The 24,997-nt window shown below is 39.9% G+C and overlaps 1 protein-coding gene across 1 annotated transcript in view; it reads left to right on the plus strand.

Annotated features, from left to right (window-relative positions):
• Positions 1-9,009: 9,009 nt before the first annotated feature.
• The window catches only part of tll1 (tolloid-like 1), a 67,886-nt gene continuing 51,898 nt past the window's right edge, over positions 9,010-24,997 (plus strand). Inside the window, exons 1-2 of the mRNA XM_067441775.1 lie at positions 9,010-9,204; positions 10,488-10,925. Of these exons, the coding sequence (XP_067297876.1) occupies positions 10,748-10,925 (178 nt within the window). The 5' untranslated portion in view covers positions 9,010-9,204; positions 10,488-10,747. The remainder of the gene's footprint in view (positions 9,205-10,487; positions 10,926-24,997) is intronic.

A 24,997-nucleotide genomic window follows, 5' to 3' on the forward strand; every position in this document is an offset into this window, starting at 1 on the left:
TCAATGGCCCGACATTGGCCAACGGCTGACCATTGGCTTGGTCTGTCATGGCGTTTACAGCTCTGTATTCCCATTCAGTCAGTCAAGTTCAACATTACGTGGATACTGAGGTACTGGGGTCTCACGTAAAGGGTAAAAAACCTCTGAGTAGTAAGAAATAGGTGTTGAACGGCTTCAGATTTTTAAAAGGGGATGTCTACTGCTATTTTATGTATTCTGAATTATTTACACTGTTAAAGATTTGGATTCTCATGTTAAACATGGCGAAAGTATTAAAAAACGAGTTTAACTTATGATGGACTATTTCTGTGCTAAATACACTCCTTCAGGGTTCATACACTGTTAGTTTCGGAAAGGTTTTTTCAAGTGTGGTCCAGTATGACAAGGGTAGAATTCCTTGTATGGGCACTTCTCCTGGAGAAGTGTCCACACACACTTACTGATCAACAAACTCTTCAAAGATATGAAGGGTGTAATAATCTATACTCACGATTAAAACAAGATTTGCAGAATCTGTGCGTGTTATGTCCCCTTTAAAGTCGACATTTGTGTGATTATGGCATATGACAGCGCTGCTCACATTCTAAATACGATACAGATAAGTTAGCACAGTAAAGATTACATTTAATGCGTTGAGAGAGCGATTGCATGTGAATTAATTATACCTTGCAGTGTCTCTCTAATAGTACAGCTGTGGGTTTTAGTTACTAAGAAATATATGCTAGAACCTTTTAGTTTCTAAGCTATTTTATTACTAAATCAACAGCGTTGACAATACATTACATGTGTTACAGTGCAGCATGCATTAGTTTAGAACCCAAATTAACTGACGTGTACAGTAAGATTTTTAAAACGTGCATTCTCCTGATCAGTTTTGAGCATCCAGATCAAACATGTCTTGTTGAGCGCTTTCGGAGTATGCATGTATTTGTCCATGTTGCCTCCCGTTCATGTTGCAATTTTGAGCTGGTTGTAACACATTTTAATTGTCTGACTTCAAATATTTCTTATTCTGTTGTGCCCTCTATAGGCCATGACCAGCAACTAGTCGACATCAAACTACACCAAACAAACATCAAACAAAGCGCCATAGCAGAACATTATAGTTGACTAATCGACTAGCAACACATATTAAGAAAATGGATCAATGAATATTGGCGAGTGCGATTTGCATGCCGAGCCACTCCTACCGCACATACGGGTATGTAAGCTGGCTGCCAGCTCACTCATTTTTTTCACAGATTTTTGCTTCTGGGCCATGTCTTTGTGCACACTGATCACTCTATTCCAATTGCCTCATAAAAAAGAGCATTGTTCCTGATCTAAAAGAGCGTGTAAGAGGTTATTTCTCTTGCAGGAGAAAGGATGCATTCAGCCGTGAAGGGGTTCTGCTGAGAAGGGGTTAGAAGATGGTTCTCTCACTGCGAGAGCATGTACATGTTGGCATTGCAGACACGACTCTTTTTTTGCAAAGCTACAAGTCCCCTTTATAGTCCAAAAGTAGACTGAGACTATTAAGCATATCCTGCCCCGGCATGATACCACCACATCTAAGCTGCCTTGAAACAGGTGGTCTAGAGATGGAGGGAGCTGCTCAGAACTAGAAGGTGGTGGTCTTACCCCCGAAGGAGGGCTGGGCAGAGAATCTTCAGTTTCTTTTAAAACAGTTTATTTCTTTTCCAATAAAAAAGAATTCAATAAAATAGCAGTTTCCTCATAACCTGACAAGCCAGACCGACATCAAGATGTTTGGTCTGGAAACTCACCATTGACAGGGCTCAATCCGATGGGCGGGATAAACGGTTGTCTTTCAAACTCCCTCTGCACGCGATAGGATAGCGCTACCACCAACCAGAGCAACGAAGGTGAAGCAGAGCTAGTTGATAGATTAACCGTATCCGGTCGGCAAAACTCAGAACACATTCAGACTTCCGTGCCGTTCTTTGTTTTTTTCTCAGAGCAAAGCTCAACTCCAAGTCTTCCAGTCGCGGTCAAAGCTGGTTCGAAAGGCCGCCGTTCGCCAGCATCTATGTGTCTACTAGTAGCACGCAAGCGCAACTCTGCTATCATCATGTTAAGCCTCACACACCGACTCTATACACGATGTGATTGGCCTGACCAGAGTTTGTTTTTACAGCTCAGAAGTGTATTGAGAGTGCCTACACGACACGCACGGCAGATTAGATTTGCTGCCTCTAGGGTTCATCTAGATTTCTAGGCTAGTTTCCTCATTCTCTCTGTTTTGTCACTCCCAGCCTTCAAGAAGTTCACATTTCGAGGACACGCTGCTTCCTCATGCCTCTCTAGCCAGTCCCTAATGGAGTCGCACCACATTCACTGCCTCTACTTCAGGACGCTATTTTTCACGGATCATCCCAGACTACGCAAATCAGTACGACAGGCATTCCCCATGTTCAGTGATGTCCAGTTTACCTCTGTGGCAGGCAAAGGACGCCCCTGTTATTGCGTGTGGAAATTACGTTACTGCTGCCAAAGGACACAACAGGGCATGTCCCTCCAGCCAAGATGAAGTCACTTACTTCATCGTACCCAAGAAAGTGGGTGTGCGAATCTTGAACTGGGCCCTTAACAAGCAGTTTAGAAAACAGTCTAGAACTGAAGAACTCTTCCTGTGAAACAACATATAGAAGAAACAGCAACTATGACCATCTCCATGATAAGCCTTGTCCCTTCGATCCTGTTGGAATGGAGGACTGGACTATTATTCTTTGCGTTTACGTGAGACGCTTTGTAGGTTAGAGCACTATGAGCACTCTCCAACACTTGTAACACAGTTCAGTGGCTGTGGCGCTTCACCCCAAGGAGGTAATGGAGATGTTACTTCTCTCCTGCCACAACCCTGAACCACTCTGCTGAATGTCCTGGATCCCTGTCTCGGCTACTCAGCATAAACCTAAAGGAATGAGCTGCGGGCCGTATATCTTATATACCTGTATGTCCAGAAAAAAGTTTCTTGGCATGCAAATTTCACTCGCCAATATTCATTGGCCTGTTTTCTTACTACTCAGAGGTGATTGGGGCTCCAAAGTGAGATCGCAATATGTTAGTATCAATGAACATCTCTATTCCCTCTTTCAGGGAACAAGGGTAAGACGTTCTATGAGGGCTTGAAAATGTGTTTTACGATTTGTGTTAAAAAGCCAAAGGTTATTACATATGGGGCCTTCATCACGTTAATGGAAAATAGTCTTTATTCCATAAAGCCTTCACCTTATATAAAAATAGAGCCTTTATTCCAAAATGTATTAAGAGTGTGTTCACACTTATAGTTCGGTTCATTTGGTCTGTACCAAAAATATTTTTTTTTAGTCCTGGCCTGCATGCTAGTGTTCACATTGGCATTTTTAACACCAAACCTAAACATACTCAAACTAAAGGCATAGTGACATGTTCACAACCTGATTTGTTAGCTTTTATGGCGTATATTTTGAATTTGAACTTACCGAACAGCCAAAACAATGCTGCGTGCTCAGATAAATGTGCAATGTATGTGCGTAGTGTAGCCTACATATGGTGTTATTTTGACCAGCTGAAAACTTGTGAAGAGCTTATAAAAAGAGTCAAAACATTAGCAGGAATCTTTCCGTCACAAACAAACAAAGATCTGCTCTGAGAAAACGCGGTTCTGATGTCTGTACCTAACTACTGTGATGGGCAACATCGTGACTATGACGAGAACAAAAAAGGTATGCTTGAGCATTATGTCCTTTTTAGGGTCGTTTTTGGTTTGTTTATGTCCTTGGTCCATTTTGTATTCATATTTCATTTGCATTGTATACTTGGCCCACAGTTTAAGACGCTGAGCGAAGCTTGCTTGAAATGGGCCGAACAAACAAACGATCTTGGATTAAATTGTTGCGGTATCTGATTATAAACATCAACCATGAATGTTGATATTTTTTATCTGTGGGAAGGGTACAAAAGTCCTCACGTCCCCTGCATAGCCTGGAACATGACATATGTGTCCATGAGAGCTGCTGTTTTGGCTATCCTGGCGTGACGCATGTTTACCTGCAGTCTCGGTGATTTGGCTCCGTCAGTTCCCCCTGACAATGAACATATGTTTGGGCAGAGGCAAATGTTGGGGGCGTGCATATAAATGATCCCCAGCGATTGCGTCACGGTTGGCATTATGTTGAGAATCACTTATTTTTCCGTGGTGTTTTTCATGCATGAGATTTACATAAGAAGTAGGAGGCAATGGTGTTTAAGATTCACAGTATGTGAGCTCTCATTATTTCACTATGGCAAGGTTAATTCAATTTTTCATTCTAGGGCACCTTTAAGTCCATGCTGGGCTCAACCAGAATCAAAGACAAGTCACACTGCAGCTTATGTCAGTCAATCTGACAGCGCCATGCTAATCACCTCTTTATTTAATTATTTTTCTCACTTGTGTCTCCATGCCAATGAACACTGGATTGCTGCTGAGGTTACTGTGGATCAGATGTCATCCATTAAAGTCCTGGAAAAGATTCCTCTGAATAGTGCTGAAGTACTGTTAGAGTAAGAACTGCGTCTTTCCAGTATAGTAATTCAAACATTTTGTGAGGTTTTACAGCTTAAAGCCTCATTTTCTCAGTATGTGACACGTGTACCTTGTTTCCTGTATGTGTCAATTCTGTGGAGTGGAATCTCCAAATCAACGAATATAATTTTTTCACGCCTTACCTGGTCACATATGATTGTTCTAGTGGTGTATTTAGACTAGCCAGATGTGGTGATTTCTATAAGGACTCATGATAGTACCACATTTTTTAAAAGCCTGAGTTGATGGGCACCTTTAATGGAAAATGTCTTATCAAATGCAATATTAAGCAGCTGACATGCAGTGGGCAGAAATGTGCTTGAGTGTCATTACGAAATCACTATATTACACGCATGTGCGCATAGTTTAAAGGGGGGGTGAAATGCTGTTTCATGCATACTTTTGCAGAGTTGCAGAGTTTTTTACACTGTTAAAGACTTAGATTCCCATCCTAAACATAGACAAAGTTTCAAAAACTAATGCTGGACGTTTGACAGAGTATTTCTGTGTCAAAAATACTCCTTCCGGTTTCTCACAAGTTCGGAGAGTTTTTTTCGAGTATGGGTCGACTTGACGTTAATAGAGCGGAAGGTCCTTGTATGGGCCTTGTATGGGCGCGCACCCTACCGGGCACTTCTCCCGGTAGGGTGCGCGTGCATGAATAGAGCGAGAGAGGAAATGCACGCCCGTAAGCACTCTCTCAGGTGCAGATCCAGTCGTCCGTGAACACTTCTGTCGGTTATAGTCCGCGCCGCGCTCCACTTTATTCCTATGGTTGACGTCGAGCGACTTCAACGCTTCAGCACAGCATTCCGGGAAGGCAGCGCTGCATTTGAACCGATTTGAACGCAGAAATGACGGGAAGCTTCACAACATCTCTTCAGTCGCGTCTCAAAGTGGATTTCCACGCCACTGCTGTCACAGGACTTCACCAAATCAAACCAAAGAAGTGTGTTTTTGACGGAGCGGTCCCAGCGATAAAGGTTCGGTCCTGCTTTGGAAGCAGCCGGTGAGTAAAACTGCTTCAAATGTCTGTGCTATTGGCTACCGTCGCATGAGTAAACATCAGTAAACGACACGATTGCGTGCTTCGTCATTCAAATGCGCTAACGGTTACTCCATTGCTGTTCTCTGTATAACGTTACACTAGTCTGACGTGCAAAACCGGTTTGCTTGCTACTGCTAAGGTCTAACGTTAGTCGCATACAATAGTCCATAAACCGAATCATGTCCTCATAAACTGCGAGTAAAGACACACAAATGTTGACAGTCCACTAAATACAGTACATACCACAGAGACGGACGTCCTGATGTTGCTGTTTCTCCTGTTCAATTTATTTCTGCCTCAGATTTGATTGTGGATCATTATCTGTATTAGCTGAGATAGCCATGGGTTTCTCCACGCTTGAGGACGTCACCGCTTTGTTCGCGATCGTCATTCTTTAGCTCCGCCCACACGATACGCCTCCAGGCGCTCGTTTTTTTCCGGAAAGACTCGGTACAGCCCATATTTCTTTTATAAATATAATAAAACTAAAGACTTTTCGGAGATATGAAGGATGCAATACTACTCTATAGGCACTCAAGATTGACATGAGATTGACTGAAACTGAGTGTTTCACCCCCCCTTTAATAGTTTAAAGCGGTCATCGCTCGGGCGCAAGGGTTTTTACATGGCGGATGATATTAGGTCAATTCCCTACACCTAAATCCTTTCAGTTTTTAGTACATCGCTTTTATGTAAAAATGTTTTTTCTTTGCCGATTTATGAGCATTTTGAATAATAAAGACCTCTCAACATGCTTCACTATATTGGTGAGGGTGTTTTCAAAAATTCAGTATAGCCAAAACCCACACACAAATGTTTACTTGGATATCTATTGGTAAATAAGGACAAAACAGATGTAATTTACAGTGTATCCAGAAAGTATTCACAGCTCTTTACTTTTTCCACATTTTATGTTACAGCCTTATTTCAAAGCGGATTGAATTCATTATTTTTCCCCCCCTCAATTCTACAAACAATTATGATGTGAAATGTAAAAGAAGTTTGTTTGAAATCTTAGCAAATTTATTAAAAATAAAAAAACTATTAAAATATGTACATAAGTATTCACAGCCTTCGCTCGATAATTTGTTGAAACATCTTTGGCACCAATTACAGTCTTTTTGAGTATGATGCTAGAACTTTGTCACAAATTTTCTGGGCAGTTTCTTTCATTATTTGCAGGACCTCCCAAGATTCATCAGTTTGGATGGGGAACGTTGGTGCACAGCCATTTTCAGATCTCTCCCGAGATGTTCAATCGCGTTTAAGTCTGGGCTCTGGTTGGGCCACTCAAGGACATTCACAGAGTTGTTATCTTGGATGTGTGCTAAGGGTCATTGTCCTGTTGGAAGATAAACCTTCACTCCAATCTGAGGTCCAGAGAACAGTAGAGCAGGTTTTCATCAAGGATGTCTCTGCACATTGCTGCATTTCTCTTTCCCTCGATCCTGACTAGTCTCCAAGTTCCTACCGCTGAAAAACATCCCCACAGCATGATGCTGCCACCACTATGCTTCACCACTATGCCTTACTGTAGGGATGGTATTGGCCAGGTGATGAGCAGTTTCTGGTTTCATCAAGACATGATGCTTGCCATTCAGGACAAAGAGTTCAATCTTGGTGTCATCAGACCAGAGAATTTTGTTTCTCGTGGCCTGAGAGACCTTCAAATGCTTTTTTACTGAAGAGTGGCTTCCACCTGGCCACTCTACCACACAGGCCTGATTGTTGGAGTGCTGCAGGGATGGTTGTTCTTCTGGAAGGTTCTCCTTTCTCCACAGGGAAACACTGGAGCTCTTTCACAGTAACCATCGGAAGGTCCTTCTCCCCCGATCGCTCAGTTTGCCTGGGCGGCCAGCTCTAGGAAGAGTCCTGGTGGTTTCAAACTTCTTCCATTTACTGATCTCATGAAGACCTTCAATGCTGGAGAAATGTTTCTGTACCGTTCCCCAGATCTGTGCCTCAATACAATCCTGTTTTAGAGGTCTATAGACAATTCCTTGGACTTAATGGCTTGGTTTGTGCTCTGACATGCACTGGTAACTGTGGGACCTTATATAGACAGGTGTGTGCCTTTCCAATTCATGTCCAATCAACAATTGACCACAGATGGACTCCAACCAAGTTGTAGAAACATCTCAAGGATGATCAGTGGAAACAGGATGCACATGAGCTCAATTTTGAGTGTCATGGCAAAGGCTGTGAATACTTAGGCCTATGTACATGTATTTTTAAAATTTTCTTATTTGTAATATTGAAAACAAACTTCTTTCACATTGTCACTATTGTTTGTAGATTTCAGAAAAATTTATGAATTTAATCAATTTTAAATAAGGCTGTAACATAACAAAATGTGGAAAAAGTGAAGCACTGTGAATACTTTCCAGATGCACTGTATCCTTATCTCTCATAATGTAATATAGTTTGAGTCCTCTGTTATGATTGCAACCCGATCATGTAGTCATATATTTCTTCTGCTCCTTTATTTCAGAAACATATTCTTACTTTTTATGACCTAAAATATTTCTAATTTGTTTTCATTTATATAATCTGGTTTTTGATATTTGCTATCGGTTTTTGATTATTGTTATTAAATTGTCATAATTATACTATTCACATACTATTTATTATCTTCAGTGTCATATACATGTATGTATGTTTATTAGCTATTTCATTTTTTTCTTCTATAATAAAAATTAGGTTTAGGTGAATCTAATGATATTTTTATACCCTACCTCACATAACCTTTCTGCATTTTACAATTTTGGAATTCCCCACTGGAAAAACCTGATCTACACACACACATTGTGTTAATTTTTTTATAGGTAGGCCTACTTTCCATAAACAAAAGGATTTTGATACAGTACAATCTGTATCTTCTAACCCTAAACCCTTTTCCTCATGAGGACCAAAAATATCCCTACAAGGACAAGGATTGTGGATATTGCTGTCTTTTTATCCTCGTCATTTAGGATTTACCTGAGCCCCACACACAATCATACACTTCCATGCACTCAGTCATACTCAGAAAGCTTCAGAGTATGTTCCCTGCTCCACTTATCGAAGGAGATTCCCCTCCTGTCAAAAATATCTGCACTGCCTTGTTTACAATCTGCTTTCTCTGACTTCTTGTCAGGATGCACAAATGGCCTGTTAGCAGCCAATCATGCATGCTGCAGTAATTTTAACAACGATAAAGCTCGTTTACAAACACTAGTGCTCTTGTTGTGCAGTGCATGAGTGTGTGCATGAGTTTTATGCCAAGTGAGGCATGGCTTGATGGATTGATGGCGTGACGTCAACACACAGTTACCTTGCCGTGAGGGAGGGGGGAAATAATCTGTGTGTAGGCTATGTGTGTGTCAGGAGAGAGGGAGAGAGACGCGTTAATCTCCAGGGAAATGGGCACGTTTGGAATAAGCGGTACCAGTCAGCAAGCTCACTCTAATATTCCAATGGCTGTGGGAGAAGTGTTTCCAGAGAGAGAGAGGGAGGGAGAGAGAGAGAGAGAAAGAGAGAGAGAGAGAGGGGGAATCTGAGGGCAGTACTCAGGATGAGCCTGCGCTTTGAGGCTGTAAAACACTAGACCCTGAGGGCATTCTCTGAGGTAAGCTCCGTCTCTCTCATATTTTAACAAGGTTTGACGCCACAGTGTTAAACTACGGCGCGTCTATTCTTTATGTTTGTAAAGTAGCGCGCGATAAAGGTTGGAGTCTCCTCCATAGGCTATATACTTGGACGCTCTGCGCGCTCTGTTCTGTCAGAAATGACGATTACGCTTAAATCGTACCGGCTTCGCAGTAAACTCTCCTGAGGTAAATAGGCGTTAGGAGACCGGGCCCCTGGTTTATCGCTGGTAAACTGTATTAGTCGGGACCTGAGAATGGATAAACGAGCCCAAAGCCGTCTTCATTAGACCTTTCGGCGTTTTGACAGTCACTTCATATAAGTCAGAGAAGTTTAGACCTACATTCCACATGAGATGTGTTGAATGGACGAAATACATACATATGTATTAGCTATAACCTGCTCACTTATTTCCTCTAGTATTTCTTGGCTTCCTTGTTTCAGCTGGCTGCAGCTATTTTGAGGTCCACACTGACCAAATTAAAGCAGCCTCACGCAGCAAATTACACACTGAGAAACTGCTTTTAGTTCAGAGACGTGTGTGGCACACACACACACACACACACACACACACACACACACACACACACACACACACACACACACACACACACACACACACACACACACACAGAGAGAGAGAGAGAGAGAGAGAGAGAGAGAGAGAGAGAGAGAGAGAGAGAGAGAGAGAGAGACCTACTTTATGAGGGGAGTTAAAAAGGTTTGTTAAATGTCACACCACAGCCGCTTTTACTGTCACCTCCTAATAAAGCAACTATTGTGTTTATAACAGTTTTTAAATACGATCTCACCTACATGGAACTTGCGTTACATCCTGAAGTTTTGTATAGGCGACGGGAAAAACAGGGATCATTGCGCAAATTTTAGTGAACGTGTGACTTTTACAGCTACCGGCTCGTTTTGGGTGAATTTGGTTGCCATTGTTAAAGTAAACCAGATAGTTTCCTGCGTTTATAATGCACGAAAGATACACGTCTGTTGTTTAAATAAGTTTCTTATAGTGTGTAAAAATTCTATCTATCTATCTATCTATCTATCTATCTATCTATCTATCTATCTATCTATCTATCTATCTATCTATCTATCTATCTATCTATCTATCTATCTAGGTTTTGAGCTTGGCTAATGTATGGGGATGGTGGAAGGTTCATTTAAATATGTTAAACATCTTCATTTAAATAATAATTTAAATGTGCATCATGCCTCACCCTCTGCCTCCAGTAAGACTGACTTTCATTGCAGCTCTCCCTCTTCAGGAAACCTGACTGTGAAAGAGAAAAGAAAAGTGAGCTGGTCTGCCGTACTTGTAGAGGTTCATGTCTATGCATTGGGCGTCCAGCTGAGATGCCGCGACACTGACGGTCCTGCCCCGTCTGTCGAACCGGACCAATTATGATAATGACCACCACTATGATGTCCACACGGCGCGTGTAGCGCTAAATTCACCACTACCGGACACTTACGAGACACTCCACTTTGATCTGCGCTCATTCAAACTTCAGATGGACTACCTGCACTCTGCACTGACCAGTAAAATGAATTGGATCACACTACTGCTGGCCGGCTTGACTTTTTGGGGCAAAGTGTCCGTGCACAGCTGTTTAGATTACGATGACAGTTATGATTATTACGAAGAGGAGAAAACCGAGACGATAGACTACAAGGACCCCTGCAAAGCCGGTAAGATGCTTTTCTGCGATTTGTCCTGGCTTTTGATGTGTTAACACTTTTTGTAAGGTGATAAAAGGATAAAGCATAAACACCTTATTTGCGTTTCAAACGATGCTGCATAGTGATAAACGCACGAGTGTTGCATGTTATTCCCAAACTTTTTTTTTTCTTTACGCGGAGACTCGCGTTACGCAGTCCTCTAGAGCATCAGCGACGCTTTTTATATATATTTTCCTTTTCTTTTTTTGACGTTAAAATATCTCTCACAAGCCTCGCACGACCCCTCCTCCCCCGCTGATATTATCTAGCCCGCTTTAATTCGGTTTCTCCCAGGATGATCCCGCGGCTCGCGAGGCCACGTGCGCTTCGCTGTCATAAACCCGTGCTATCCGCGCGCACGTTTGTCCGTGCAGGTAGCGCGCGGCTGCATGATTTATAATATCTCATGCAATTATTGTATCAATTTAGAGAAAGTGAAACGGAATTCACTCAGTCCAACTGAACCTGTATTTCTCCTGCTGACAGCTGGCATGCACAATTTATTGAGGACTCCTGTTATTGCAGATATATATAGCCTATCTTAATTTATTATTATGCTAGAAAAAGAACGAGTGCACACGAGTACAAATTATATGCTTTCACGTTGTGCGTAATTATTATTGCATTTAATATTTATGTAGTGTAACGATTTTAGATTTGGTGGTATCGTTATCTAGAGATATTTTTGATGTAAGCCTAATATAATGGGAGTAAACTCTAAAGGGAAATCGTGTGTATGTGTATTGAGTCAATTTCAGGGTTTGGCGGTTATGCGTTTGTATCTTTCTGTCGACACATCATACATATTATCGTAATCTGTCCTTTTAAGGCCAGTAATATGATTTATTTTTCACTCTGTTCTCTTTTGGATGTGTAAGTAAACTCCACCTAAGACATAGCAGATGTTTAAATGCACGGTCTGCAGTTTCATTTAGTAAAATTGTTCTGTTGTTCCCTCTCTCCAATCCAAACGCACAGATTCACTCACAAATCTCTCAAAGCACCTTTCCCCTCTCCTCTTCCTTCTCTCTCTCTCTCTCTCTCTCTCTCTCTCTCTCTCTCTCTCTCTCTCTCTCTCTCTCTCTCTCTCTCTCTCTCTCTCTCTCTCTCTCTCTCTCTCTCTCTCTCTTTCCTTTGTGTATATATCATGTTTACTCAGGAACTATAAATCTGGACATTTGTTTCTCCGTTGCAATGTGTTGGCATTGTTTCCAGGCCTTCATGAGACAGATGCATGCAGAGGACATACATACTGTACGCACAAGTAACATGGATTACTGATGAGAATGGAAAAAACAACAACATCTCAGTGTTTTTTAGATGATATTGCAAGAGTGTTTGTATGCGTGCAATGTGTATGTATATTTGGATTAGTGCGTCTATGTCTGGGTGTATGCGTGTAGGAGTTTGGCTGTTTGGCAGTTACAGGGAGGACCTCTGTTTTTCCAAACTGTAAAATATTCAGCCTAAAAATTTGACAGGCTTGTTGCATGCAGTACCACAGGGAAAGGGTGGACAGCATCATCACATAGCCTTTAAGCACATTCATAAATAAATAGACTTAGAAAGACACTTTTAATCTCTATTACACACACTTCTCTCAGATTTATCACATTTTCATAGGCTCTTAATTCATATTGTTAGTATTAGAAAATGACAGCCTGTACCATGCACATGGACCCGGCTAAATACCAGTGAACACTCAAAATGACGCAATGTCACAATGGCCCCAAGATAAGACCGTGCTCCAACAGTTCATGATTTTAGTATTAAAACGAAAGGTTTTTTTGAACAGTTGTAATTCATAAACTGCAACTTTATATGTAGTTGCTACAGTCATTAGTGGAAAAGTTTGCGGTACAGTGCTTAAAGATCTTTGCATCATACCAGGTGAAATGCTGACGGTCCAAAAACTGTCCAGGTCATTGACATGTTCGATCCAGCTCTCCCTAATGCTAACGTTAGCCACTCTCTTAGCTGATGGAGCATTTTACAGATGCATTCGCAGTGTAGCCTTGTATTAGCATATCTGCGCTGTGCTGGTGTTTTAGCAGAAATAGCCATGCTAATTAAATGTAAGGTGTCAATGGGGGGAGCTGCTGTGCCTTTCAGATGAATGGGCCCAAATTTAGTTTAATTGTTTACAGGCTGTATTAAAGCTTGATCGGAAGTATTTGATATAACACACTCACACACTTTTGCTTTTTTCTCGTTTACATTTGTTTTTCTTGATTTAAGCTAATAGTAGTTACAAGGCCTAACCATACCAAAAACAAAAAACATGTTTTGGCATTTGTAGATATAAATTAAGACTTTATTCAACTTCTTTATTAACTTTATAGAAGGGTTTGCTGTGGCAAGTTGGTTTGGTTAAAGTCATTTTCTGAAATTTCAGCCAAAGGGTTGCAAAACCTGAAACACATGAACATTGACTTCTGTATGGTCAAGGTGTACCACCTTAATGAGTTTGTTTTGGAAGGCTATTAGCTCCATTAATGAGGTAAGTGCATTGTTGAGGACTTTGGTTTGTGTTTACAGAAACCAGGAGCTCTATTGGTTTCAATAGGTCACTAAAGGGCTAGTTACATTATACAGTCATTATGTGATGTTATCTGTTTCTGTTATCTTAAGACATTGTAAACCTAACGACACTGTTGCTACAGAATAACCAATCTTTTCTGATTATGCAAATTTAGCCCACGCCTCCTTGTTTAGGCAAGAGAAACATAAACAAACCCAAGGGAGTTTACTGGGAGTGTATGCGGACAGGCTTAGCTTAAGGGGCAAACTCGCAGAAAAGAAAGCTGATGTGTTTTTGTATACTTCTCTCAGAGTCACAGTCAACAAAGCTTTATTGACATTATTGTGTAAAAGTATTTACACACTACTACTAGTGAAATATACAATAAAGAAAAGAAATAAAGTTGATTGCAAATTTCTTGTTTTTTTGTTTGACTTGCTCAGCCCCATTTTTGCAGATTCTAATTTCTAAGAACTATAATTGACAGCACATACAAACAAAAATCTTTTTTTCTTAATGTAAAATTTTACAAAAACAGCTAGGGCTGCACGATTTGGGGAAAATATATAATTGCAATTATTCTGGGTAAAATTGCGATTGCGATTTAAAATGCGATATATGTGTGTGTGTATATAACATTTTGTGTTTATATATTAATATGACTAATAATTATTATGATTACTGCTAAAAATATTTTTACAAATAAGAAATATTACCATTCCAATAACATTTTCATAATTACAAATAAAAAAATAGAGTATGTCAGAATAAAAATAAAAATATAATAATACTAATACTAATTATTATTATCAATTATTACTATTATTTTGTTATATTTTAATGAACTTATTTAAAAAAAAAAAAAAAAAAAAAAAACCTGCTGGGTTACCTATTAATATGCAGACAGCATATGACTAAAAAACATTAGAAAGGTCTAAGCCTAAGGAGTTATTGTAAGAAAAATATTATAACATAAAAATATTATTATAAAAATCTGTGTTTGTTTATCTGTGATATAATTTCTTAAAGTCTATGTCTTTAATATGAAATATGAACCTCTTGTGCATCCACTGTGGGGGAAAAAACTCCTGTACATTGAAGAAAAACATGGATTGTCCAACAAATGTATAATTTTTTAAAGTTTATTAAGTTTTAAAATGTATTAAGTATTATTTTCATATTATTTATTACCTAAAATTTTTAATTCATACTGAAGGCCAGAGTGCGCCCTTGAGCAGAAAAGCTACATTTGCCTCAGAGAAGTAATGACGTAGCCTAGAAATCTAGACGCACCCTAGCGGCAGCAAAGTTAATTTGCCCGCAAGTGTCGTCTAGGAACTCTCAATACCATTCTGAGCTGTGTTCCTCAAAATCTGGACGGCCCAATCACATCGTGTATAGAGTCGACGGGCGGGGCCATAATGATGACGGCCGAGTTGCGTTTGCGTGCTTCTAGTTAACAAAGAAACTGGCGAACGGCGGCGGTCTTTCGAATCAGCTCTGCCCGCGCCTCCGGAAGACTTGGAGTTAAGCTTTTCTCTGAGAAAAGAACGAAGAGCGGCACTGAAGTCATTCTTAAAAAGGGAAGATGTGTTCGTAGTTTAGCCGACCGGATACAGCGAATGTTTAATCAGTCAGCGAGCTCTGCTTCACCTTCGTTGCTCTGGTTGGTGGTAGCGCTATCCTATCGCGTGCAGAGGGAGTTTGAAAGACAACCGTTTATCCCGCCCCTCGGATTGAGCCCTGTCTATGGTGAGTTTCCAGACCAAACATCTTGATGTGGGTCTGGCTTGTCAGGCTAGTAATGACGTTAAATTTCAGGAAAACCCTTATGTAAACAGAAGATAGAAACGCTTTGATTAAACATGACGACAATAAACACGACTGCAGCAAAATATGGTGTATTTGAGTTCTTCAAGCCGTCAAGGGTATTTTCATAATAATAAAGTATATTATAATGCAGTGCTGATTGACATAGACTTTATCACTGTATAGAATACTATAAAATAATGCATCGTCTGCCTCACTCTGTGATGAGAAGCCACATCAGCTCACACACACTCGACTGACGATCGAAATCGAATGCCGGTGCATTGCCTGATTTAACATGAATGTGATTTGATGTTTCTGCTTAAAATGCAATCGATAACTAGTTATTAAATTAAGCTGCTTTTAACAAATCAGTTAAATAAATGATTCTGTGACTGTTTAATAATTGTAATGTTTTAATGTTAAATTCATGTGAATATTATTTATGCAGGTGTAATTGTACCAATTCAGATGCAACCTCTGTGCCATAAATTTTATTTCTAGTGATTTGATTGGTAAAAGCTCTATAGTGTCTTGCTATTCTAATTGTATTTATTCATTAAATATAAGACATACTGGTCCAGGCTGAGTATGCAGAAAATCAGCTGGTGCATCTCTAGTGAATAAAGTAATACAGTAAGTAAAGAATAATATAAAAGACAAGTTAAAATTGGATAATGCAAAATATAAATATGCTATATGGGTGAATTGATATAAAAATATGGTATATACAAATTTTTTTAATAATGGATCACCCCTCAAAGTACAGAACACCCACTAAAACTCAATACCGTAGCCTACTATTACACCCTTTTTCCCCTTTATATTGTTTACTTGTAATGTTTGCAGCTCCTCTCAGATACTTTCTGCACTTCATTCCTCACTATATCTTCATTGGTTACACATTCATTTGTTTCCATTAGTTTTATAAAGGGCAGTGCTTGATTTTGTGGAGTTGTAGTTTATAGTCCTTAAGTTTATTGTAGTCTGTGTCTGGTCAACAAAAAAAAAACATTCAGTCTAATGGCTGAGAACTATTTCTAGCGATGATGTCTTCACACACACACACACACACACACACAAATACTAACTTGACAATGGTGAGTAGTTCGAGAAAATGTAATGATTAAGAAGAAGAAGATTTTTTTTTCTGAATATAATAGTTTTGTTTGGCTTAATGCAACTAGTTTTGGTGAAAAATCCTAGACTTTTTAACTAAGGGAAAAGTTGTTAAACGGTGCACATCATGGCAGATGTTTTCTTTAGGAGAGAGATGAATGTCTTTATATCGACTCTCTGAGATGCATGTTCAACTTTATCTGCATATATAGTCACAGTGTGATAAATACAGTATATCGCAACTGCTTTATATCTTGTATTGTTGCTAAAAGTAAACTAGTATCGCCCAGTTCTAATCTGCTGAATGCAACTTTAAAGGGACAGTTCAGCCAGAAATAAAACTAAACTTGAGTTGTTCCAAACCTGTATGAATTTTTTTTTCTGTTGAACACATTTTTTTTTTTTTTTTTTAATATTTTGAACAATGTTGGTAACCAAACAGTTGATGAACCCTATTGACTTCCATAGTCTCCACTAAGAAAAAAAAACATGCAGATTTGGAACAACTCAAAGGGGTCATGAATTGAGAAATCAACTTTCCCTTGAGCTTTTGATATATAAAAGGTCATGGTAATATAAGAATATCCTTTAAGAGCTGAAAACTTCCTTGTTAGTCAAAGAAAAGTTTTATAGACACCAGGCTTTTATAGACACCTGTGCTTCATATTTACATCACTGCGTGACAAAACACCGCCTCTACAAAACGTGTAATTTAGTAGCCTCGCCCACCGACTCATGGAGCTGTTCGGTCGATCACAAGCCTGCAGTCTCCCTCTCATTTACTGAAGCTTCCGCGCCTCGATCGCCCCCCGGTGACCGGTCCCAGTATAGCCGCCCCTCTGTGTTTTCTAATGGTCGCAAGGCAAACTAAATAATAAAATTATACTTCAAATATTTTTTCCCCTAAGTTAGTTTATGTCACTGAAGGCAATTATCATCACGATGATTTCATTTCAAGTGTTCGTTTTTAAAATAAGTTAAGTTTTAGTTAGTTATTTGATGCTATAAAAACGGGGGGGTGGGGGGGTTGGGGGGGCTGTGACGTCATGATTGACAGCTGAGACTGACGGCTTCTCTGAGTGAAGTTGTCACTGAGGCACTAACAGACTTTTTTCGGAATTTTTGGGAGCAGATTGGAGCTTTAGCTTTAATTTCTACATTTCCATAACTGTTTATTTCACACCAACATAATTAATTGTTCTGCATCTGCGAGAGTGTGGGCGGGCTTTTGATATCGCGGCTGTACTTCCTGCTCTACTTCCTGCGCTCTACTGCGCAACTCCGGTCCCGAAATTGCTACTGCGCAGACTCGGTCCCAAGATGTCTGCGCCGTGCAGGCCGCCTAAAAGCTTCAAATCTGACAAGCGGAAACAGATGATGTCGAGTCGTCCATATTTTTTTACGGTCTATGAGCAATAAATATGTGGAAGATAGCAAGATATTGTGGAAGAACACAGTCGCTGCATAAGCTTCCTTCGGATCCTAATATTAGGAATGTGTGATACTTCATTTATTTTTAATGAAGTTCCAGCTCAAGTGGGGAAAACATATTCACTTCATTTCCCTGAGGAATCGTTTGTAAACAAATCTCCGGTCGATGCTGGATTTGGATCCGACAGGAATGTTGCAACACACGTATGTGAGTTAAACGTGTTTTTATATGTAACAATATTGCATTGTTATAGATCGTTTTGCTTATGTGTACGTGTCTAACAGAGCATACCTTTAGCACGCTAAGACTCAGACACGTACGGGCCAGGGCTCGCAAAGCCCAGCAGGCTGATGAATCTCATAATATTCCGTTCTTGTTCTGCTATTCTCTCTCTCTCTCTCTCTCTCTCTCTCTCTCTCTCTCTCTCTCTCTCTCTCTCTCTCTCTCTCTCTCTCTCTCTCTCTCTCTCTCTCTCTCTCTCTCTCTCTCTCGCTCTGTTTCCGGTTGGCATCCGAAGGACGGCACGCGCGCCGAACGTGTGTGTGTGCACGCGGTTCGCGCTTATATAGACCGATCGTGCGGGCTATGTGTAATATAAAAATAATAGTTCAATCAATCGCGGGTCGATGAGAAATAAAACATTGTGTTTGTTTGATAAAGACGTTTACGAGCCCTATGGTCGAGAGAATCATTTTGGTTGCCGCTTCTCCCTCAATCTCTCCTCTCTCATGTGAACTGAAAGGAGAGCTTAAGCTCATTAAATATGCAAATGTTATCCAATCCTAGCCGTGGGCGTTTACTTCCAAGTCTCCAGTGCGTCACGCCCATCAAAACCCAGCGTTTTGGAGAGAGCCTCAAAACCAATGTAGAAAATAGTCTATTACTTATTAGTTATGATGCTTTTGAATGTAACAACCACACGAACATCATTAGTTGACCTCAGACAACAGTATACATTTTTTTAAAAGCCAGTTCATGACAGCTTTAAGTGTGAGTAAATGATGACAGAATTGTCATTTTTGGGTGAACTATCCCTTTAAGGAATGAAGATTAAGAAGATCAACAATAAGATTGTGATATTCTTATTTGATTTTTAAAGCTGATTTGAAACTATTTGAATTATGAAGAGCTTTATACAAATATATTTGACTTGATATAAGCGAATTATCATCTTACCATTCAGTAACCCCAGTGTAATAGTGTAACCCCTTATAAAACCACTTTGAGTAACACTTTTTCATTTACTAACCAAAGCCAATTTTTGTCCACGTTTGGTGGTTGGTATTAATTTTGGACTCTGCACACTAATGGAACAGCTGGTCATACTAATGTGTGGGGGGAACTTGTGTCAGTCTGACAGTAGTCTGGTTTCTTATTTAATCTTTGAGTCTGTGTAACTGATTATTTGATATTACAGTACATGGTGCAGCTGGGTGAAATTCCACATCTACATGTGTGTCAGATTCATGGCCATCTGTTTACATATTGCTTATGACCTTGTATGTGTGTGTATGTACAGTGGAAATGACTCTGTGTGGTTGATCATCTTGCTGCTGTTGTTCTTGGGAAAACAGAATGTGAATATTTGGCCGTGTGCTTATCTCATGCCATTAGAGTGCACTAAACACATTTCCATCTCTTTGTACGCTGATTTCCCTCACTGTGTGTGTATGTGCGCGTGTGTGTGACGAATGTGGGAGCCCACTTCATTCAGGCACTTATCTCTTCCTGGTAGCCTGCATCCTGCCACTTAGCTTGAGAAGAATCTCTCTCCCTCTCTCTCTCTCTCTCTCTCTCTCTCTCTCTCTCTCTCTCTCTCTCTCTCTCTCTCTCTCTCTCTCTCTCTCTCTCACACACACACACACACACACACACACACACACACACACACACACACACACACACACACACACACACACACACACACACACACACACACGCACGCACGCACCTTCATTCATGCCCTTTACAAAAGAGGGATTTTGTCATAAAACTGTGCACACAGCAAAACAGAGAGAGTGAGTGACAAGGAAAAAAACTTTCACTTGCAGTTGTATTGTGACTATTTGCAGCACAGAAGTTTATGTATAGTATATAGTTGTGTGGACAAATTTGAATTTGATTATACACCAACAAATTGACTCAGTATTGAATGTAAAGCAAATCACACATGGCATCAGCCTGCCTTCGCATGTCTTGACACGCTCACATTAAAATTCAAAGCTTTCAATACCTCATCAGACTGCTCTTGGCTCTTTGACTGCATTTACTTCCACTTTTCTCTGAAATCAACTTGCCATAATCAGAGTAGATGCGTTGTTGTATATGTATGACATGGAGATGGTCGGTGGAGTTGTGTTTAATAAAGGAGGATTTTCCAGGAGCACTCCGGCCGGACAGCCAGCTTCCGAAAATTCCCCAAAATCCAACGTCAGCACTCTGTTTCACCGTGGACTGTTTGTTTTGGAGCAGGGAAACATGAGTCAGCGACCCGCACACTTCCTCCTTGAATGTGTTCGCTAATTAAACAATTATGGCTTTACACATCCTGATGTGTGAAAAGGTACTTTGATGCTCTGATAGTTGTACTGACAGAAGTTTGTCTGTCTGAGTCTGATGACAGTAACTGCTGCTGTTTAAGTGATCTTTCCCAGACCAGTATTAATATCAGTTTTAGACAATCACAAGTAATCATTGATAAATACAAATATTAAGAAGATAATAAATTGGCTCCAGAATATCATCACATTTTCAATATTCAATCCCTGCACTTAAAAGCCTCGTTGTTATTTGCCATATATACCGTATAACTACTGAACTGACTGTGACATACAAATCTTTTTCTTAATTTTTTTTTGTGGCAAATTCCCAACATGGTAAAAAGGTATTGTTATGGTCTGTTCTGTTCCGAAAACCAGCCAGTACCTCTGAAAAATGCAAGCGCTGGATCAGACTCTGTGGTAGACCACATGAACAACTAAACTTGCAAATTTTGAATGATAATTCAAAAGCAAAAATCTCTATGTTTGCAGAAAGAAAAGGAATAGTAGGTTAATTCAAAGGACTAGATGTTACAATCCCTAATATTTGCAACACTTCTAATTCGGGAATTCTTGAAAGATGGCTGCTGTAAGGCTATATGGCTACCAGGACACATCGTCAGTTGTGTAGAATACAGTATGCGGGATGTTTTTATAAAAGTGAATAATTGATTTGAATGGTGTTGGTCGTTCTATATGACTTTTATTCATTTTATTCATTTGTTTTCTTCATTACATACAAAGACATGATACATTCCTAACGAAACAAAAATATATTGCAGTATATTGGAAAATATCATGTAATACATTAGGCAATATATTCACATAAATGGGATTTAATATTTATATTCACCAATATATTGCAATATATAAAAGCGGCAATCATTTGTATATTTTGCAATATATTAGAGGAATATATAATATATTGTATAATACAATCAATATATTATTCAATGTATTTACAATATATTATAATATATTTTGAAGTAATATATTGGTAAATATATTTTCCTTTCATAAGGGATGTTGAGTCCCAATCACGCCGAGCCTGTATTGTTCCTCCTTTGAGCATTGAGTGGCCTACACAGGCAGTCTGTTGATCGCGTTAGTGCAGTGATCTTGTCATTGTAATGCTATTTTTCTCACAAAATGCTTTGACCACAACTAACAGCAAACACAACATCGATATGAATACAGTAAGAGCTTCGTTGTTGAGCTTCTTTCATTATTACAGGAGTTCGGACAAGTGTGTATATATACTCACGATGTGTGATTGACAGCTTCAGACATTATAAAAAGATTGTTCTTTGATCGCTCTTTGTAATAATTTAAATAACAGATTTGTTTCATGCTACTAACAGCAACAATGTGAAGTTGTTTGTTTAGTCACTGGTTTGATTCACTGATGCATAAACAGCATTAAACGGTTTAGAAAGTCTGTGTGAACTTAGATGATTAGCTACACATCAGAAAATAAAATTAACCCACTGGTTCTTCTGAGGCTCAGAGGAAGGAACTGAAAAAAGATTTCTGTTTTCATCTGTACATCCAAACACTGAGCAATTGCTATGCTTCGCTCGTTCACAAGACATGATCTCTTGAGGACAAACAAATATAGCGCCCTCATGGTCGTGCCAAATTCTCTGGGCAGAGGAAAGGGAGGTAACCGTTCCTGGAATGACGTTAGCCTAGATATCTAGACGCACCCTAGCAGCAGCAAATCTAATCTGCCGCGAGTGTCGTCTAGCAACTCTCAATACACTTCTGAGCTGTAAACGGCAAACTCTGGTCGGGCCAATCACATCGTGTATAGAATCGGTGGGCGGGGCTTAACATTATGACGGCTGAGCTGCGCTTGCATGCTACTAGTAAACACAGAAGCTGGCGAGCGGCGTTCTTTCGAATCATTTTTGACCGCGACTCTGGGAGACTTAGAGTTAAGCTTTTCTCTGAGAAAAGAAAAAAACATCTTGATGTGGGTCTGGCTTGTCAGGCTAGGTATGATGTCATAACAGGGAAATTCAAGATCGGCTCGTCTGAGCTCTAATTTTCTCAAAGGCAGAGAAAGACAGACAGAACTCGGTTTACACCAGTCAAAATTTCTAGCAACCTGGGGACAATATTCAGGCTAGGCGAACTCATATTAATGAAACCTCATAAAATGAAAATGTCTTGGCATGGGACCTTTAAAGGGGGGGTGAAACACTCAGTTTCAGTCAGTGTCATGTCAATCTTGAGTACCTATAGAGTAGCATTGCATCCTGCATATTTCCGAAAAGTCTTTATTTTTTTAATAATTATATAAGAAAGATGCGCTGTTCCGAGTCTTTCCGGAAAAAGCCGAGCGGGTGGGGGCGTATCGTGTGAGTGGAGCTAAATAATGACGTGTGCGCGCCGCTGTTATTGTGTTGAGTGCGTCGTAAAGCTGTGTCATCCCTAACAGCGGGAAAAAAACTTTATTCAAAATAAAAATATGGCTTTTAATCAGATACAGCCATACATCTATGATCCGGAATCAGACCCAGAGGCTGCAGTTGAACAGGAGCAGCAGCAAAAACGACTAGAGCAGGACGTCTCTATGTGGTACAAGTTATACACTAACTATATAATATGCTTAGCGGCTTGTGTTATTTACATATTTATACTTGAATTATATCGTCGTATTTTTGTCTTTGAAGGTGTACATGTGGGAAGTGCAGTTGTGCACGTGTGTGTGTGTGTTTACGCGTGGTTTGTGTAGACAATTGTAGAAAGTGGACTGGTTTTGCACGGCAGGCTAGTGTTTACATAGAAAGACATGGAATAGTAGCGCATTTGAATGAAGAAGCTCGCTTATTTAGTTCAACATATTTCCCCACTCTTTGTGTATTGTTGTTTGGAGTGCTTTTACAATACACAAACATAAAGTTACACGTATAGTGGCCAGCTAAACAAATGTAACGTTACACGCACTACACATTGCATGCTCCATTGATCAATTAACTATACGTGATCATGTTTGGGCTACTTGATGGGCATAGGCAAAAACACAGACATTTGAAGCAGTCTTACTCACCGCCTGCGGTTCTAACGTTGGGACCTTTATCGTTGGGACTGCTCCATCCTTCAGCATTAGGCGATCGGAAAATCCGGCGTCGAGCTGGGCCTTGTTTATGAAACAGTCGGCACCGAAATGCAGTGAACAGATATAAACCTTTGCGCAACTCAGTTGCTGATCCGGAAAAGCAAATTACATCCACTGTTGCCTTAACGCGGGGTTTTTTGGCAATCTGTACAGGACTGTCTTGGTCTGGCAACCAAAAACACACTTTTTTGGTGACATTGTTAATTTCTTGAAGTCACATCACCTGTGCAACGCAGCCTACGAGCCCCGCTTTGATGGGCGTAGCCTGTTGCTTTCGCTCTCTCTCTCACGCTCTTCCGGTAGAATTGTCCGTACGGCCCATACAAGGAAATTCCGAAATTTTAACGTCAAGTGGACCCATGATCGAAAAAAAATTGCCGAAACTTATGACTAACCGGAAGTAGTATTTTTGACAAAGAAATACTCCCATCAAACGTCCACCTTAACTTTTGAAACTTTGTCTATGTTTAGTATGGGATTCCAAGTCTTTAACAGTGTAAAAAGATCAGTATGCATGAAACAGCATTTATCCCCCCCTTTAAGAAAAAATGCACACACGAGCAACAAATGCATTATTTAATCCTTTTTGCATAAAGTTATACATTTTTCCTTTGTGTTAAAGGGTTAGTTCACCCAAAAATGAAAATTCTGTCATCATATACTCTCCTTCATGTCATTCCAAACCCGTAAGACTTTTAATCATCTTCAAAACCCAAATGAAGATCTTTGTGATGAAATCTGAGAGCTTTCTGTACTCTCTCTAATGAAGAGATTGTAAAACTAATCCATATGAATCCATATGAGTGATTTAGGCCCCATCCACACGGAGACGCGTTTAGCTGTATACGTATACATTTTGTACCGTATCAGCGTTTCGTCCACACGGATCCGGCGTTTTAGAAGCATGAATCTGATATTTTTCGGAACCGGGTCCCAAAGTGGATAAATCTGAAAACAGCAATCTTCCGTTTTCGCGTGTACAGCGAATCCGTATATTTTCTGAAATGGGGATGTCATCACACTACATCCAGCACGGTGAAAGAGTTAAGGGATACAACTATGGGCACTGGGCATGCGCACATCAATATCGCGTCATTTAATTACCGTATCTACATTATTGTAAGGGTATGTTTTGGGTTAGGGTAGGTGTAGGCATTAATAAAACACATCTGTTAAGTAGCAAATATATTTATTATTTTATTGTGAGATTTTGCCTCACTGCTATACCCCTTCTAGCCACAACTCTTCTTCTCCATTTTTAGTGTATTTCTGTGGCAGAATTACAGCGCCACACACTGGCCTGGCATGCAAACTACATCGTTTTTAGTTGGTTTCGGTAATCTCGTGTGGATGCAGATATTTCTTGAAACGAGGAAAAAAAAATATCGGCTTGGGAAAGCTCTGGCTTCGTGTGGACGGGGCCTTAGTCAAAATTTTCTGAAGAGACAGCTTTAAATGATAAACATAATAAATGTATTCTTTTATTCACGTTAAAAT

The sequence above is a fragment of the Pseudorasbora parva genome, chromosome 4, assembly GCF_024679245.1.
Source record: "Pseudorasbora parva isolate DD20220531a chromosome 4, ASM2467924v1, whole genome shotgun sequence".
Taxonomy (NCBI): Eukaryota; Metazoa; Chordata; class Actinopteri; order Cypriniformes; family Gobionidae; genus Pseudorasbora; species Pseudorasbora parva.